Source organism: Ammospiza nelsoni, chromosome 15 (assembly GCF_027579445.1).
Source record: "Ammospiza nelsoni isolate bAmmNel1 chromosome 15, bAmmNel1.pri, whole genome shotgun sequence".
Taxonomy (NCBI): Eukaryota; Metazoa; Chordata; class Aves; order Passeriformes; family Passerellidae; genus Ammospiza; species Ammospiza nelsoni.
In genome coordinates this window covers 12,117,882-12,131,401 of record NC_080647.1, presented here as the reverse complement: position 1 = coordinate 12,131,401, position 13,520 = coordinate 12,117,882, and the positions used below count along the sequence as shown (strand labels likewise).

Below are 13,520 nucleotides of genomic sequence, written 5' to 3'. Positions count from 1 at the left end.
TCTTCATTGAATTTTTTTTTCTTACAAAATTTCTGTTGTAAACTAGAAAACAATCTCCCCTTTGTGACCCTTTTGGCTAAGGTGGAAAGTGTTTGTGGTCTGCCTCAACTAAAACAATAATGTGAAATTTTATCTAATCATCTAGTGTGAAATTAGTCAGATGTGACATTTTTGCCCATGTGATCAACTTGCAATCAAGGAACACACTTTCAGTAAATGAACAGGTAGAATTTATCTAGATTTGTCATTGCACTCTTCTATCCTGCTATGGTGTCAAATAAGTTAGAGAATTATCCACAGTCCACCCACCCCCTTCTTCTGCCCCACAAAGAGAGTTACACTTATGGCAAAAGGATAAATATAGCCAGAAGCTGGAGGTAATGAGCTGAGCCTTAGTCCATCCATTGGAAGATCCTTGAAGAGAATGCTTTGATCTATAACAACATTCCTGGTGAGAAAAGAGGCACCACCTGAGTCCCTGCACAGCCAGAGCCAGGTGCTGGTTTGATGTTTCTGCGCTTCAGATGGGAGCAATCCCTCAGGGAAAGGGTGCAATGAAAACAGCCCATGAACTAGTGGAATGAGGTCATGTCTAGAGAGCTCAAAAACAGAAACTGTGGTCATGCAATGTAAAGAATCCACTAGTTAAAGACCCCACTGAAACTTCTGTCATGCCTTATCAATACTAAGATTTCTTCTGTTTCAAGAGCTTTGTTGTGGTCTCCTTTAGGATGTGAGTTTTCCTTTCATGTATTGGATATTCCTGCTAATGTCAAAGCTGATTGTCATGACTGTTTTTAAATTGTTTAATGGCCACTGTATTGGAGTTTAAATAATTCTGTACTGTATTGGGTTTTGTGGCAAGGCTTTGGTGAAGACACCAGAAGCCTCCCCTTTGTCAAGACAAAGTCAATGTCACTGGCAACAAAATGAACCCATCACTGGTTGAGGATGAGGCCATCAGAAACACCACCCCCATAAACACCACCCCCATCCTCACAAAAACCTTCTGCATTTTCTGCAGCTAACTACAGCCCAAATAGCACTGGGAAGGGGATATGTTTTCCATGCATTTGTGCTAACATACACTAGTTTTTGGAAAAGTACTCCTCCAAACCTGCAAAAAAATTTGACCCTACCCACTTTGTAGTCAGCACCATTTGTCTGGGCAGGGGTATAGAATGTCACATACTGGTTAAACTGCATATAACTTGTAAGACTTTGTTTACTTTTGCCTCTACAGAAAAAGCATCTGTTTCCTTTCAGTGTCTAGAGTTTCACCTGAAATTGGTAAGTATTGGTTGACTTGTATCAGCTGTGGGAATGAAGCCTTTCCCACTCTGTTTTTGAAGGTGCCACAGGTGTTACACAATGCATGTGGAAGGCAGCTCTATGTTTTCATTGCAAAATGACAGCAATATTAGAGAGAGGTGAAAATTACTCTGTGATACTTCCAAGTTCCATTAGCTAATAGGGGTGTCTGAGCTCTTTGCTCTAACTTATCTTGGGCTGTGCAGTAACAGGGAGTACAGCCCTATAATGCCCAGATAAATGCTCTCTTTGCCAACCCAAGCATTAATGTCCCTGTGGTTCTATTCCCACAGAAGGTGGGTGGCCAGCTGTGTAACATGCTCTGTGGTTGTTGGGCTTTCAGCCTGGACTATCATGGAGAATTCCAGAGTTAGCCAATCCATCATCTCATTTTTCTTGAAACATCTTTTCTGGGGCGTAGAGGTTCACAGAACAGATAAATATTTATTTGTATATCATCCTTTTTGATACATTACCATGGAAACAAGTAATGAAAAAAAATACTCTCAAGCAAGTGGTTTTGTTTTCAAATATTATCTTTTCAACTTTCACTTTTCCAGCTCTGCTCCTGTTGGGAGATTGGATTCTCTTTCTGCATCTGCCACTAGATGGTATTGCTTTAACAGGCACCTTCCTGCCTCTTCTGCACCCTTGAGACACAGGCCCCAGAAAAGCAGGGGCTGCCTGTGTTTTTAATGTTCTTCAGGCATCTCCTAGCAAATGTTGAGGACACAGAACAGCAGATATTTAACCTGGCAGCTTCTTGTGCTTGCAGCTCAGTTTCTGCTTAAGGACAAGTTTCATATTTGCTCTATAATCCACAAGGTAAGAAAGGTCTTTCTTTGTTCATCCTGAAATTTCAGAATACCTGATGTATAAAATCTGAAGCAAACAGACAAAACTTTGTATCCTCCAAGTCTTTTAGCTAATACAAAAATGCAAATAAAAGGCTTCTTTTTCTTTCACAATTGTAAAGTTTTTTCAACAGTTTTGTATTTCCTTTATGTGCTCACAAAAGAAAAGCAGCTAATATGCAGGAAGTCATTCAGCAAAATTGTTATTATTCAAGGAGATAAAAACATCAGTGTGGTGAGATATGAAGTAACTTTATATTAAAAGTTAATGACTTGGACTGTTCAGTCTAAATTATTTGTTATTGCCTAATCCTTGATATGCATCTTTATGGTAAGTTTATATGATGTGAGACTTATTCCACTTTTATATTTCCTTGTTTTGTTGTTCTGTTATTAAACTTTCTTATGTCATTGCTTTCTCTACTGGGGAAACTATCAAGAAAGTCAAAAACTTTCCACCAAAAGTGGAAAGAACATCCTCTAGTGTTTAGATGTTCTCTGTACCCACATTCATAATTTTTCAGCAATCCAATTTCTACCTTAAATTAACTTTCTGTCTTAAATTAACTCTAAATTAACTTCATTGATTTGCTAAAATTATTTGTAATTGCTTTAATTGTTTATAAGTAAACAAAACCTGTTCCCACATTTAGGTTGAATGTTGGGATTGGCTAGCTGAAATTTTATTGGGTGTTTTGAAGAACTCTGGCAGTTTTAAGCTTGAGTCACACAGCAAACCTTCCTTGGTGTGTAAGGGCTACAAAGGCCCTCCCTGGTCCATGCCAGCCCCTCCTGCCCCTCTCATGCAAGCTGTCCCTTTGCTGGCTCAGGTAGCAGTGGATTCAAAGATGAGGAGGGCTCCTCTGTTTTAAAAGAACATAAAACTGGTTGGTTTACAGTGAAGGCATGACCCCAAGAGCCAGACCCGACCCCATAAGTGCTGAACAGCTTGAACTGTGCGGCATCTTAACAAACACAAGGGAGCTGCCAGCTGAGCTGTGTTCATTGCTGGGGGTAAAATGTGCTTTTAACAAAATTCACCTTCTTTCTCACGCATGTTGGAGAAAACAAAATAAAAGGCCTCAGTATTTGTAACCAGAGTGTAGAAAATCAGTGCTGCAGACAGTGCTGCTCCTTGCCTTGCACTACAGCTGCTGGTGCCCATGTAGTGTCCTCCAGCCCAGGTGAAGGAAACTCAAACTCTGAGTAAACTCTGAGAGGCAATATCACAGCAGGAACTACCAGAACCAAAGCGCTTATTTCCTGATCTTACTGACAGCAAGGAAAGGAACCATCTCACATTTCCTCTCTCCCAGGGTAGCAGGGTGCCAAGGTGGCCCAGGAGGGAAGGAAGAGGCCACTGTGCCGTGCCATGTGCTGTTTGGCACTGCAGCCAGGAGCAGGGCAGGGCTGCAGGAATGCCGGAAGGCTGCACCCTGCTGGAAAAGATGAGGAAGGAGTCCTGCGGAGTTAGTGACTCACACAGTTAAGGTTTGGTGTGGCTGTGGCAAGATATCAACATGATTTTACCATAAAAGGGGCAAATATGTAATTACTGTAGTATATGAGATTCAATGAAATGGCAGCATCAATTAAACAGCTTCCAGAGTGTTTTTTTGGAAACTTGCAAAGCTTTATTTCCTGCAAAAGCTGTTCATTGAGTGTCAACAATTAATTCCCCTGCAAATGAGACTGATTGCACAGCACAGACTGTAATATTCTGGGCTTCTGTTGGAAAGCTGGGTTCAAGTCCATCCTTTGGTGAGTATTTAAGCAAAGTAGCTTCAGCAGGAATGTGAATGAATAGCTTGAACGGAGCATAACCTTGGAAATGCTTAGTGCTCATCAGGCTGGAGGAGAGTGAACTCTGCAGGAGTCCTTGGACTCTCATTTGCAGAACCTGTTAGTTATGATGGGGATGGTTTCTTTCAGATTTTGATCAGAATGTTTTTCTTTGGCTGGAGAAGGAATTTCAATTTAGTGGCAGGAGAGCAGAAAACCTTTAAGTGAACAAGCCTCCCTCCTAACAGGATGACATAGAGACAATTTGCAGTGTCCCTTTCAGAGAATGCCTTGGCCCTGTGTTATTTCATTTGAAGTGTTTTGTACTGATGAGTTCATCAAAACATCAATACCACAGGTTTTGCTGGCTCTGAGACCACAGCCATTTCCTGGAAAGCCTCAGCCTTCACCCAAGACATCTGACAGCAGTTTTGCCATACACAAGCACTCGGTTTCTTTCTCTCAAGGAAAGCACCTGTAAGCAGCACAGATGGCACCACTGTTCCAAGCTGGCAGTGAGCCTGCTCAGGGCAGTTTCCCTGTAGAGATGATGACTTTGCTCAAGCCCAGCTGAAGCCACTGCTGCAGTCCAGGTCCCAGGCTGCCCTCCATTGTCACATCTCTCTTGCCCCCATCATTCTATCCTTCTGTTCCTTCATCGGTCAGTCCCTCTGTCTCTCCTTCCCTCGGTGCCTCCATCTTTCCATCCCTCCATCCCTCTGTCCTTTCATCCCTGCATCCTTCTATTCCTCTGTCCCTTCATTCCTCATTTCCTCCATCCCTCAGGCTATTCATCTCTCCTTCCCTCCAACCCTCCATTTTTCTTGTCCTTTCATTCCTCATTCCCTTAATCCCGCAGTCTCTCAGTCTCTCTTTCCTTCCATCCCTCAGTCTCTCCATTCCTCCATGCGTCTTGTCCCTTCTTCCCTCCATCCTCCTTGTCCCTTCTTCCCTCCACCCCTCTTTCCTTCCATCCCTCAGTCACTCCATTTCTCCTTCCCTCCATCCCTCAGTCTCTCCATCCCTCTGACCCTCCATCCCTCACTCTCTATGCCCCCGTCCCTCTGTCCTTCCATCCCTCACTCTCTGTCTCTCCATCTCTCACTCTCTTTGTCCCTCCATCCCTCTGTCCCTCCATCCCTCTGTCTCTCCGTCCCTCCACCCCTCACTCTCTCTGTCCCTCTGTCCCTCCATCCCTCACTCTCTGTCCCTCCACCCCTCACTCTCCCTTTCTCTGTCCCTCCATCCCTCACTCTCCCTTTCTCTGTTCCTCCATCCCTCATTCTCTGTCCCTCCATCCCTCACTCTCCCTTTCTCTGTCCCTCCATCCCTCACTCTCTGTCCCTCCATCCCTCTGTCCCTCCATCCCTCAGTCTCTCCGTCCCTCCATCCCTCACTCTCTATCCCTCGGTCCCGCTGCAGTACTCACCTCCCACCGCTAGGCCGCGCCAGCCCCACGGTTGCTATGGCGACGGCGGCGGTGCTCCGCGCGCATGCGCGCCCATAGCCGGTGTTTCCGGCGGGCCGAGGCGGCGGCGGCGGGCGGCGATGGAGCGGTACGGGCCGGGCCCCGTCAGCGCCGTGCCCGTGGCCGAGTTCAGGCCGTGAGTCTCGGGGAGGGCGGGACAAGGGCCCGGGGGCGGTGGGCGCGGAGAAGGCCGAGCGCCCGGCTCCATCAGCCCGCGCTGGGGCTGCAGCCCCGGGGAGGAGCGGGAGGGAGCGGGGCTCGGGCCCGGAGCAGCCGGAGCGGGAGGAGGAAGATGAGGATGAGGAGGGCCCCGGTTGGCCTGGGTCACGCTGTGTAACCCCGGGCCACCCCCACTGCCGAGCGTGGCGGCCGCCGGCCGTGGGGACACGTGCCGAGCTCGGCTGAGCTTATACGCGAATGTTTGTTTTTGCCGCGTAGGGAAGCGATGAGATTATGTCAGTGTAAGGAAAGTATTTGTCAGCAGTGGAGTTTTTAACTTTGCTAATAAGCTGGAGGTCATCTTACTCTTCTGTGGGTAAGTGTTGATAGAATGGTTTCTAATTTCCCCAGGGAAGTTTTGAATGAGGTTTTGTCCTCCACCCCGACAGTCCTTCAGGCAAACGCTGATAAAGGAAAAGAATTCGGATGTTTTTCTTTTTTAAAGCTGCCTAAATGTATGGCAGCACATGAGCAGCCAGCAGGGCTGTTGGCTGCAGTGTAGAAGCTGTGCATGGCTGCACATAACTGTTAGAGGATAAAACCATTTTTTCCCCTTTTCTCCAAAAAAACCCATATATATTTGTGTTTCAACGTCCCTAAGGACTCATATCTTTGAAAGTCAGAAGGGTATTGCTTGTCTTACATGTTTACTTAGTCATAAAATAATGCAGTCAGCCAGGCAGAGTGAGTGAGAACTGGTGGAAACACACAGAACCAGGCTGTGTGTGGTGTTTTGTAAACACAACGCCTGTTCTAGCAGGTCAAGTTCAAGGAGACCCTACCAAGTACATAAAATTTTATAAGCCCTCTCTTGTCAAAGGTCTTCCAGGTTTAGGTCTGTGAAGGCAAAGTTTTGGTGTAGTGGGTCTGTGTTGTGACTGTAACTACACTTATTCCAGTTTCTTAGTTAAAAGCTGAGAAATTATTTTTAAATAGAGGAAGAAGACCTAATAAAAAGGAACTTGGAGTAGTAAGCTGTTAAATTCATTCAGTGTACTTCCCTTTCTATCCTGGCCTGTAGGATTTGTCATTTTCCTGGACTTGTAGTTACTTTACCAAAAAAAAGGAACTTGGCAAGTTTTAATGCAGGATACTGTCATATGACATGTGCATGTGTAACTAATATTAGATATTTAATAAATATGCAGTAATGCACTGATAAACATATTAACATAACCTCTATATGTTATAATGCTTGCAAAACAGTACCAGGGAAAAGTCTAAAGATTTAATTTTTAATTTTAGTTGTTATTTTTTTTGTGAGCTTAGACTGGCAGAATCATTACATTGTTTTGAATACTCTCATTTTTATTGCAGCCAACAAATACATACTTCAGTCTTTATTGCTTCCAAACAATACACTTGCTCAGTTCTTGAAAAGTAATCAGCTTCTGTTTGGAATAAGTTCTTGTCCTGTTTCAGGCATATATATTGTGATTTTCTTTTGTCTATAACTTCTCTTATTTATTTCAGAAATGAGGGTTCATTAACATCAACTTTAAGAACACTTCTATTCTTCACAGCTCTAATGATTACATTACCTGTTGGGCTATATTTTTCATCAAAGGCTTATGTATTTGAAGGTAATTTTGTTTCTGCCAATTAACATTATTATTACAAAAAAACAGGAGAAGCACAGTCCTCTAATAGCATCTTTGTTCTTCCTGTTTTGAATATTTGTTTCCATATATATACAAAAGATCCTGTAATGTCTTAATTAGAACAGAAAATTATATAAATGGTCAATGTATCTTTCCCTGCATTGTGGTCTGCAATCCAAAATTTGCTGTTTGTTATACAGTGATTTATATTGCATAGAAGTGCATTATTCCCCTTACCTAAAGGGTGTTTAACATTACTGTGCAGAAGACTTTTGTCAGAATCATCAGAGTTATGTTTCCTGTAGGTATTGCAAACTAAGCATGTGTTTGAGACAGAATAATGTTGTTTCTGAGGTTTATATTTTGTTTTTGAAATGTGTGCATTTAAACAAGTTATATGCAATTTCAAATATTGAATGTGGTTGCTTCTGGAGCTTTCTTTCAATTAAAAAAAAAGGAAGAGAGATTATGGCTGTTTGTTTGAACAAGCAGCCATGTTGTAGTCCTGATTCTGCAAGGCTTTAATACTCACCTCCTGCAGTTCTAGAAAGCTCTCCTTCAGAGGTGGGGAGGAGGAAGGGAGAAAGCAGCTGCTTTATGAGCAGTTTATGAGTGTGTAACCAAGTTGTTCTGAGATGATTCTCCTTTGGTGTGTACTGCTGTACTGCTGTATGTAGTACACAAAGGCTCAAAGGTAGTTAAGTAACTTTCAAGATCCTTTTTAGCTTTTTTTTCTTAATTCGAGGGGCAGCAAGCTGAGCTTTAACTTTGCTGTGTCAGTTAATGGCAAGATCTGTTGGCACTGAAAGAATTGCCTTTGCAGGGTGATGGTTTTGGAGTGCTGTTATGTGTAGGTTTTGTTTGCTTTTGGGGAGACTTTGTTGGGTTTTTTAAATTAATTAAGGGAAACAATATTTCAGTGTTTGGTCTTTCGATATTTGAAAGCTTATTTTATATGAGAGGCGTTCATGAATCTTAGCTGGTGGGCATTATTGTTTTACAGTCTAAATACAGAAGGTAATAGTCTTCTAAATTTAATTGTTCTTCTACTGTTTTCTCCTGTTTTAGTGGCAAATTATTACAGAATTCTCCCCCTTCTTCCTCCCACCTCCCTCCCCCATGTTATTGCCCCACAAAGAGAGTTACATTTAGGAAAAAAGGATGTTGAGGTTTGTTTGGTGCTGGAAGGTACTATCAGAAAAAGTGAATGTTATAGACCTCTAAGCTGGTGATGTCAAATCTAGGTTATTTTATCTTAAATATTGAATACTGCAGTGATGCTTTGCTCCCTCCAGAAATGGTTTCAAGGCCTTTAACTGTCCCAATGAATTGTTTCCTGTGAATCGTTTTGAGCTCAGACTTTTGATACAGGAGCAAATGAAACTTTGGTCTTTAGGGAGAATTGTGACTTGCCATGTCAGAGTTCCTAGCTCATAACTAATATTCTTTCTTTGTTTTCTCAGGTTCCTTGGGGATGTCTGACAGGGACAGCTATTTCTATGCTGCCATAGTAGCTGTGGTCACTGTCCATGTGGTGCTTGCTCTCTTTGTTTACGTGGCCTGGAACGAGGGCTCGCGGCAGTGGCGCGAGGGCAAACAGGACTGAAGTGAAGATCCTCCGTGTCTGGTGTCCACAGACTGTAAAAGCAGATTTTTTGTGAGCTGAAGGAAAAGCATTCTTCCAAATGTGTAATACACATGCACTAAGAGGAGGCTGGTGCCTCGGTTGTGGTTAAAATAAGATTTGTGCCCATCTTGACTGTGTACTGGTGTTTTCTGTAATGGTGATGGAAGTTGTTCTTTAGCCAGCTTCTACTGTGTTGAGCAGAGGAGGCCTTACCTTGCAATTAAAGTGGAATAATTATATTCTTTTGAAAACTCCTGTAGCTCCTTTTGCCATGCCTAGTATTTTTCTGGCTTGCTCTGAAAATAATATTGGCATGAAGCAAGCATTACATTTTCAAGGAATTAAACTGCTGTTTAAAAAAGCTACACTACTTACTATGCAGCTACAGTGTAAAAGATGGAATTTCACTTTGCTGTGAATAGTTTCCTGATTTATATGTGTTGTGATTTAACTCCAGCCAGCATGCTGCTCACTCACTGTGACCCCTCAGTGGGATGAGTGGGGGAATCAGGAAACCAAAGTGAGAAAACTCATGGGTCAAGATAAAGATAGTTTAATAAGTAAAACAAAAGCTGCACATGTAAGTGTGCTGGTTTTCAGTACAAATTCAAACCATAGCCCCATAGTAGCTATTATGAAGAAAACTACCTCTATCCCAGCACAAACCAACACAGTGGGATAGGCATAATTAATGTATTTCTGTATTTAGAAGTAATTTCAAAACCAGAATTGTTTAGAAACTCAGGTGATGTCTTTCTAATGTGAAGTACAATTTTTTTTTCAAATATATTTTTATTGCAGTGTAAAATTCAATCTTTAATTTCCTTTTGGGAGGACTGGTATTACACATTGCTCATCTTTCTCCTTTTCTACAGTTTATCCTGGTAATGCAAAGGAAAGGGCATAGCATATTTTTTTGTATGTCTTTGGACAGGTATGTATCTCCTTGATATTTGCTGAAGTGTGCACTTGGATTTCTTGTGGTAAAGCAATGTCAGTAGCAGTTATAAGCTGCTGTAATGGCTGGTAGGGGAAGGAGCAAGAGAAAACAAGCTGTAGTTGTCTGCAAATGGTGTTCTTTTTGAAACAGAGGACACAAAAATGACCACATGGAAAATTGACTTCTCTTCATAACTACTTACTTGTACACTGTGAAATGGTACAATATGTTGATTGTTTTCTTTTTTCCTTGGTTTTGTGTAGAACTTCTGTAGTCAAACCTTAGTGAGATTTTTGTGCTGTAAGATAACATGAATTTCATTTCACTGTTGTGCTGTTGTTAGCAAGCTATTTAATCTCTGGCTAAAACATTTTTCCTAAAATTCCAGCAAAGCAAATTTTCTTAACCCTAATGATGGCTGTTAAGCTGCTGTGCCTGAGGCCATTCTGTTAATTTGAATTCTCCAGTTTATTGTATTAGTTTAGCCTTTCTTGGAAGTTTTTTGCTTAATACAGGGCTTGGCGTGGTTTTGGTGCTGCATGTGTCTGTGTAAAACTTAGGTATAAATGAGGCAAAAATTGGTTATCTGTGCCCAGTGGCTTGAGAATTATGTCCCCAAGCCTCATTCCTGTCCTGTCCACCCCAGTCCCAGGTGTGCACAAGCATATGCACCATGACACACTAATGCAAATCAGTTTTTACTCTTTGTTTCTGCCGTGTTACCTTTCCTCATCCAGAGCCCCCTTGTCAGGTTGCTGCTGGCAAACTGGAGAATCTTCTCAGAGTACTTGAAGTGCAAAGTTAGTTTGTACATGGGCAATTGGCTTCCTGTTCTCCAGTGTCTGATGTGTACCTTGTGGAACAAATATTGCCTTTTAATAAAGACCTACCCTGCAATATGAGATCCAGTGAACAACATGTGCTGAACACTTTTTGAATGTCTTTAATATTCCACGTGTAGAGTACAGCTTAAAACAAATATATAGCCCTGCTCAATAGCTTAGCTTTTTTTTTTTTTTAACTTATTCACAGTGGAGAATAAATTAAGAGTTACACTTATGAAATAAAGATGTTTATTTGGTGCTAGAAGAGAATTGCAGAAAAAATGAATGTTACAGAAGCCTAAGATGTTGACTTCAAGGGGAACACACCTGTTATGCTCTATTAGCTGGGTCCTGTGCTGTGTCTATTTTGTTTCATGTAGTAGAATCCCTAGACACAAAGTTAATTTCCTAGAGATAACAGGAAAATAATTCTTTATTATAACTGTTGAGTTTAGAAAATCTGACAAGTTTGGACTCTGCTGTACATGCAGGCACTGTAATGTCTCAGCAGTTGGGGGTACGAGCTGAGCATTAATCCATCCATTGGGAGATCTCTGAAGGTAATGCTTTGATCCACCACAACATTCCTGGTGAGAAAAGAGGCACTGCCTGAGTCTGCCCAGCCAGAGCCAGGTGCTGGTTTGATGCTGCCTGTGCTTCTGAGTGGGAACAATCCCTCAGGGAAGGGCTGCAATGAAAACAGCCCGTGAAGGGTTGTCCCCGTGGAGCCCAGGGAGCTCCATGGGGAGCATTGTGTCCCCTCCTCCCTGCCAGCAGTGGAGAGCCACTCTGGAGCACTCTGCTCCTGAAGATGCACCCTGTGGGAGGAACCCACACTCAGCAGTTTGTGAGGGACTGTCCTGGGGAGCAAGGAGGGCAGGAACTGTGTGAAGAGCTGACCACAACACCCATTCCCTGTCCCCCTCTGCCACTGTGGGGAGAGGTAGAGAACTTGGGAATAAAGTTCTGGGAAGAAGGAAGTGCTGGGGGGAAGGGGGTTTTATTTAACATCACCCTGTTCTGATTTGATGGGTAATAAATTAATTTCCTCAAACTGGGTCTGTTTTTCCCATGATTGTAATTAGTAAATTACTTCCCTGTGCTTTTCTCAACACGGGAGCCTTTTGTTACATTTTCTGTCCCCATCCAGCTAGAAAGGGGAGTGTTACCAGGATTTTGATGGGCATTTGGTGCCCAGCCAAGGTCAGCCCACCACATTTAAACTGATAAAAGTTGTGGAGAGATCAGCATTCTTCTTGGTTCGATTTTTTTATTTTCTATAGACTGGTGATGTAAACTTTTTAACAGTGTGGTATTCTAAAGTGGTGCTATAAGCTTGTTAATTTTACTACTAGGAATGGATTTGAGACAGCTCTTAAAAAGACAACTGGGAAAACTGTCTACATAAGTCCCTCAGTACTTCACAGTTCTCTCTCACTCAATGGTCTATCCTGTGTTTGTATAGGTTGACAATTAATTTAGCTAAAGCAAGCAGTTGTGTTTCACTGTGAGCAAATACCTCAAGACAGATTTTAACAGAAATTTTCCAGAACATTTTCCAAGAGTGAATAGACAGTATATTGGGAAGTGGGAAATGAGTGACTTTTCATTAGTTTTTGTCTTCTGTACTTAATATCTCGTTTTTTCAAATGCCTGCAGGACACTGTGGTGGTAGGTACCCAGGCTGTGACTGTGCAGGTGAGTGAGCAGCTTTGGTTTGTGCTTAGGGATGCCCGACTAAACTCCTTATTAACTGCCAGCACTGAATAAGAAGTGTCCAGAGCAAATGGTGGTGCTGGTGATCATGCTGCTAACAGGAATTATCACTGATTAAGGTATATGAACTTGAAACAGTGTTTATAGTATATTTGAAACAAAACACTGCCTACCTGTTTCTTGCATTGTAAGAAAGGTCCTAGTAATAACACTCATCATTAAAAAAAAACAAAACCCCAAGAAACAGCCAAACACAAAACCAGCCCTGCCCTCCAAAGGCCCAAGCTCCTGTGCTATTTTCACCCTCAGGCAGAGGGCAGGCTGTGCTGCCTGATCACTGATGGGCCAGGGGAGGGTGTGGTTCTCACTGAGAAATTCTCTTCTCACCTCGTGCATTGGTGAACAATAAAATGTTTGGTGTTACTGCAAGTTTGGTGGGGTTTAGCCTGCTGTGACTGCTCTAGTTCAACAAAATGTGCTCAGGCTTCTGACAGCCCTGGCAGCTGGACAGGGTGCACTGAGAGCATCAGGCAGGGCTGTGGTTGTACTAGTCAAGGTGAGTAAGAGATGAGACAGCAAAGGGCCCTTAAATAACCAACTGAGCCATACTTTGTGGTATTACAAAATACCAGATTTTGGGTATGGCACGTGTAGGGAGGGTGCAGCCCAAAGGAGTGATTTGGGGAGGTGGGGTGAGGGCTGGAATGTGCTAGCATGGCTTGATATATGATGGCAGAGGCACCAAATGTTTTGTTTTGAAATGTTTATTCCACTGTTTTTCAAGGGATTGTGCATAACCATTGGTCTGTAATATTGAATGTAAATAATACGAAATAGTAAGCTAATTCCATTTTATGCTTCCAACTAAAGTTTTTCATAGGTTGACAGCTTTGCTATGTGAGATCTGGGACACATTTATTTACTTTGTCTTGTACAAACCTGCATTGTTACTGGTTCTGAGTCATCTCATAGGGCATGGTCAAACCCTTGGAGTGTAAATATTTCTTTAAAAATACCAAAGAGCAACTGCCACTCTAATGTTCCATTAGCTACAATCAACTGTCAGTTTAAGAGTAATACAGAAGCTGCTTGTTTGAAGGTGACAGAAAGCAGAGCTTCTTGTGTCCCTGTAAGAGGAGGCCTTCAGGTGCTTGAATGGGTCTTGGAAGAAGAAATTG

General features: G+C 42.5%; 1 protein-coding gene across 1 annotated transcript; it reads left to right on the top strand.

The window, feature by feature from the left end:
- The first annotated feature begins 5,440 nt into the window (after positions 1–5,440).
- VMA21 (vacuolar ATPase assembly factor VMA21) lies at positions 5,441–12,026 on the top strand. Its single transcript, XM_059483136.1, is given in 4 exon segments — positions 5,441–5,488; positions 5,490–5,551; positions 7,108–7,217; positions 8,699–12,026. Coding segments are annotated over 4 exon segments (363 nt in total). The 3' UTR covers positions 8,842–12,026.
- The last annotated feature ends 1,494 nt before the right edge of the window (positions 12,027–13,520 follow it).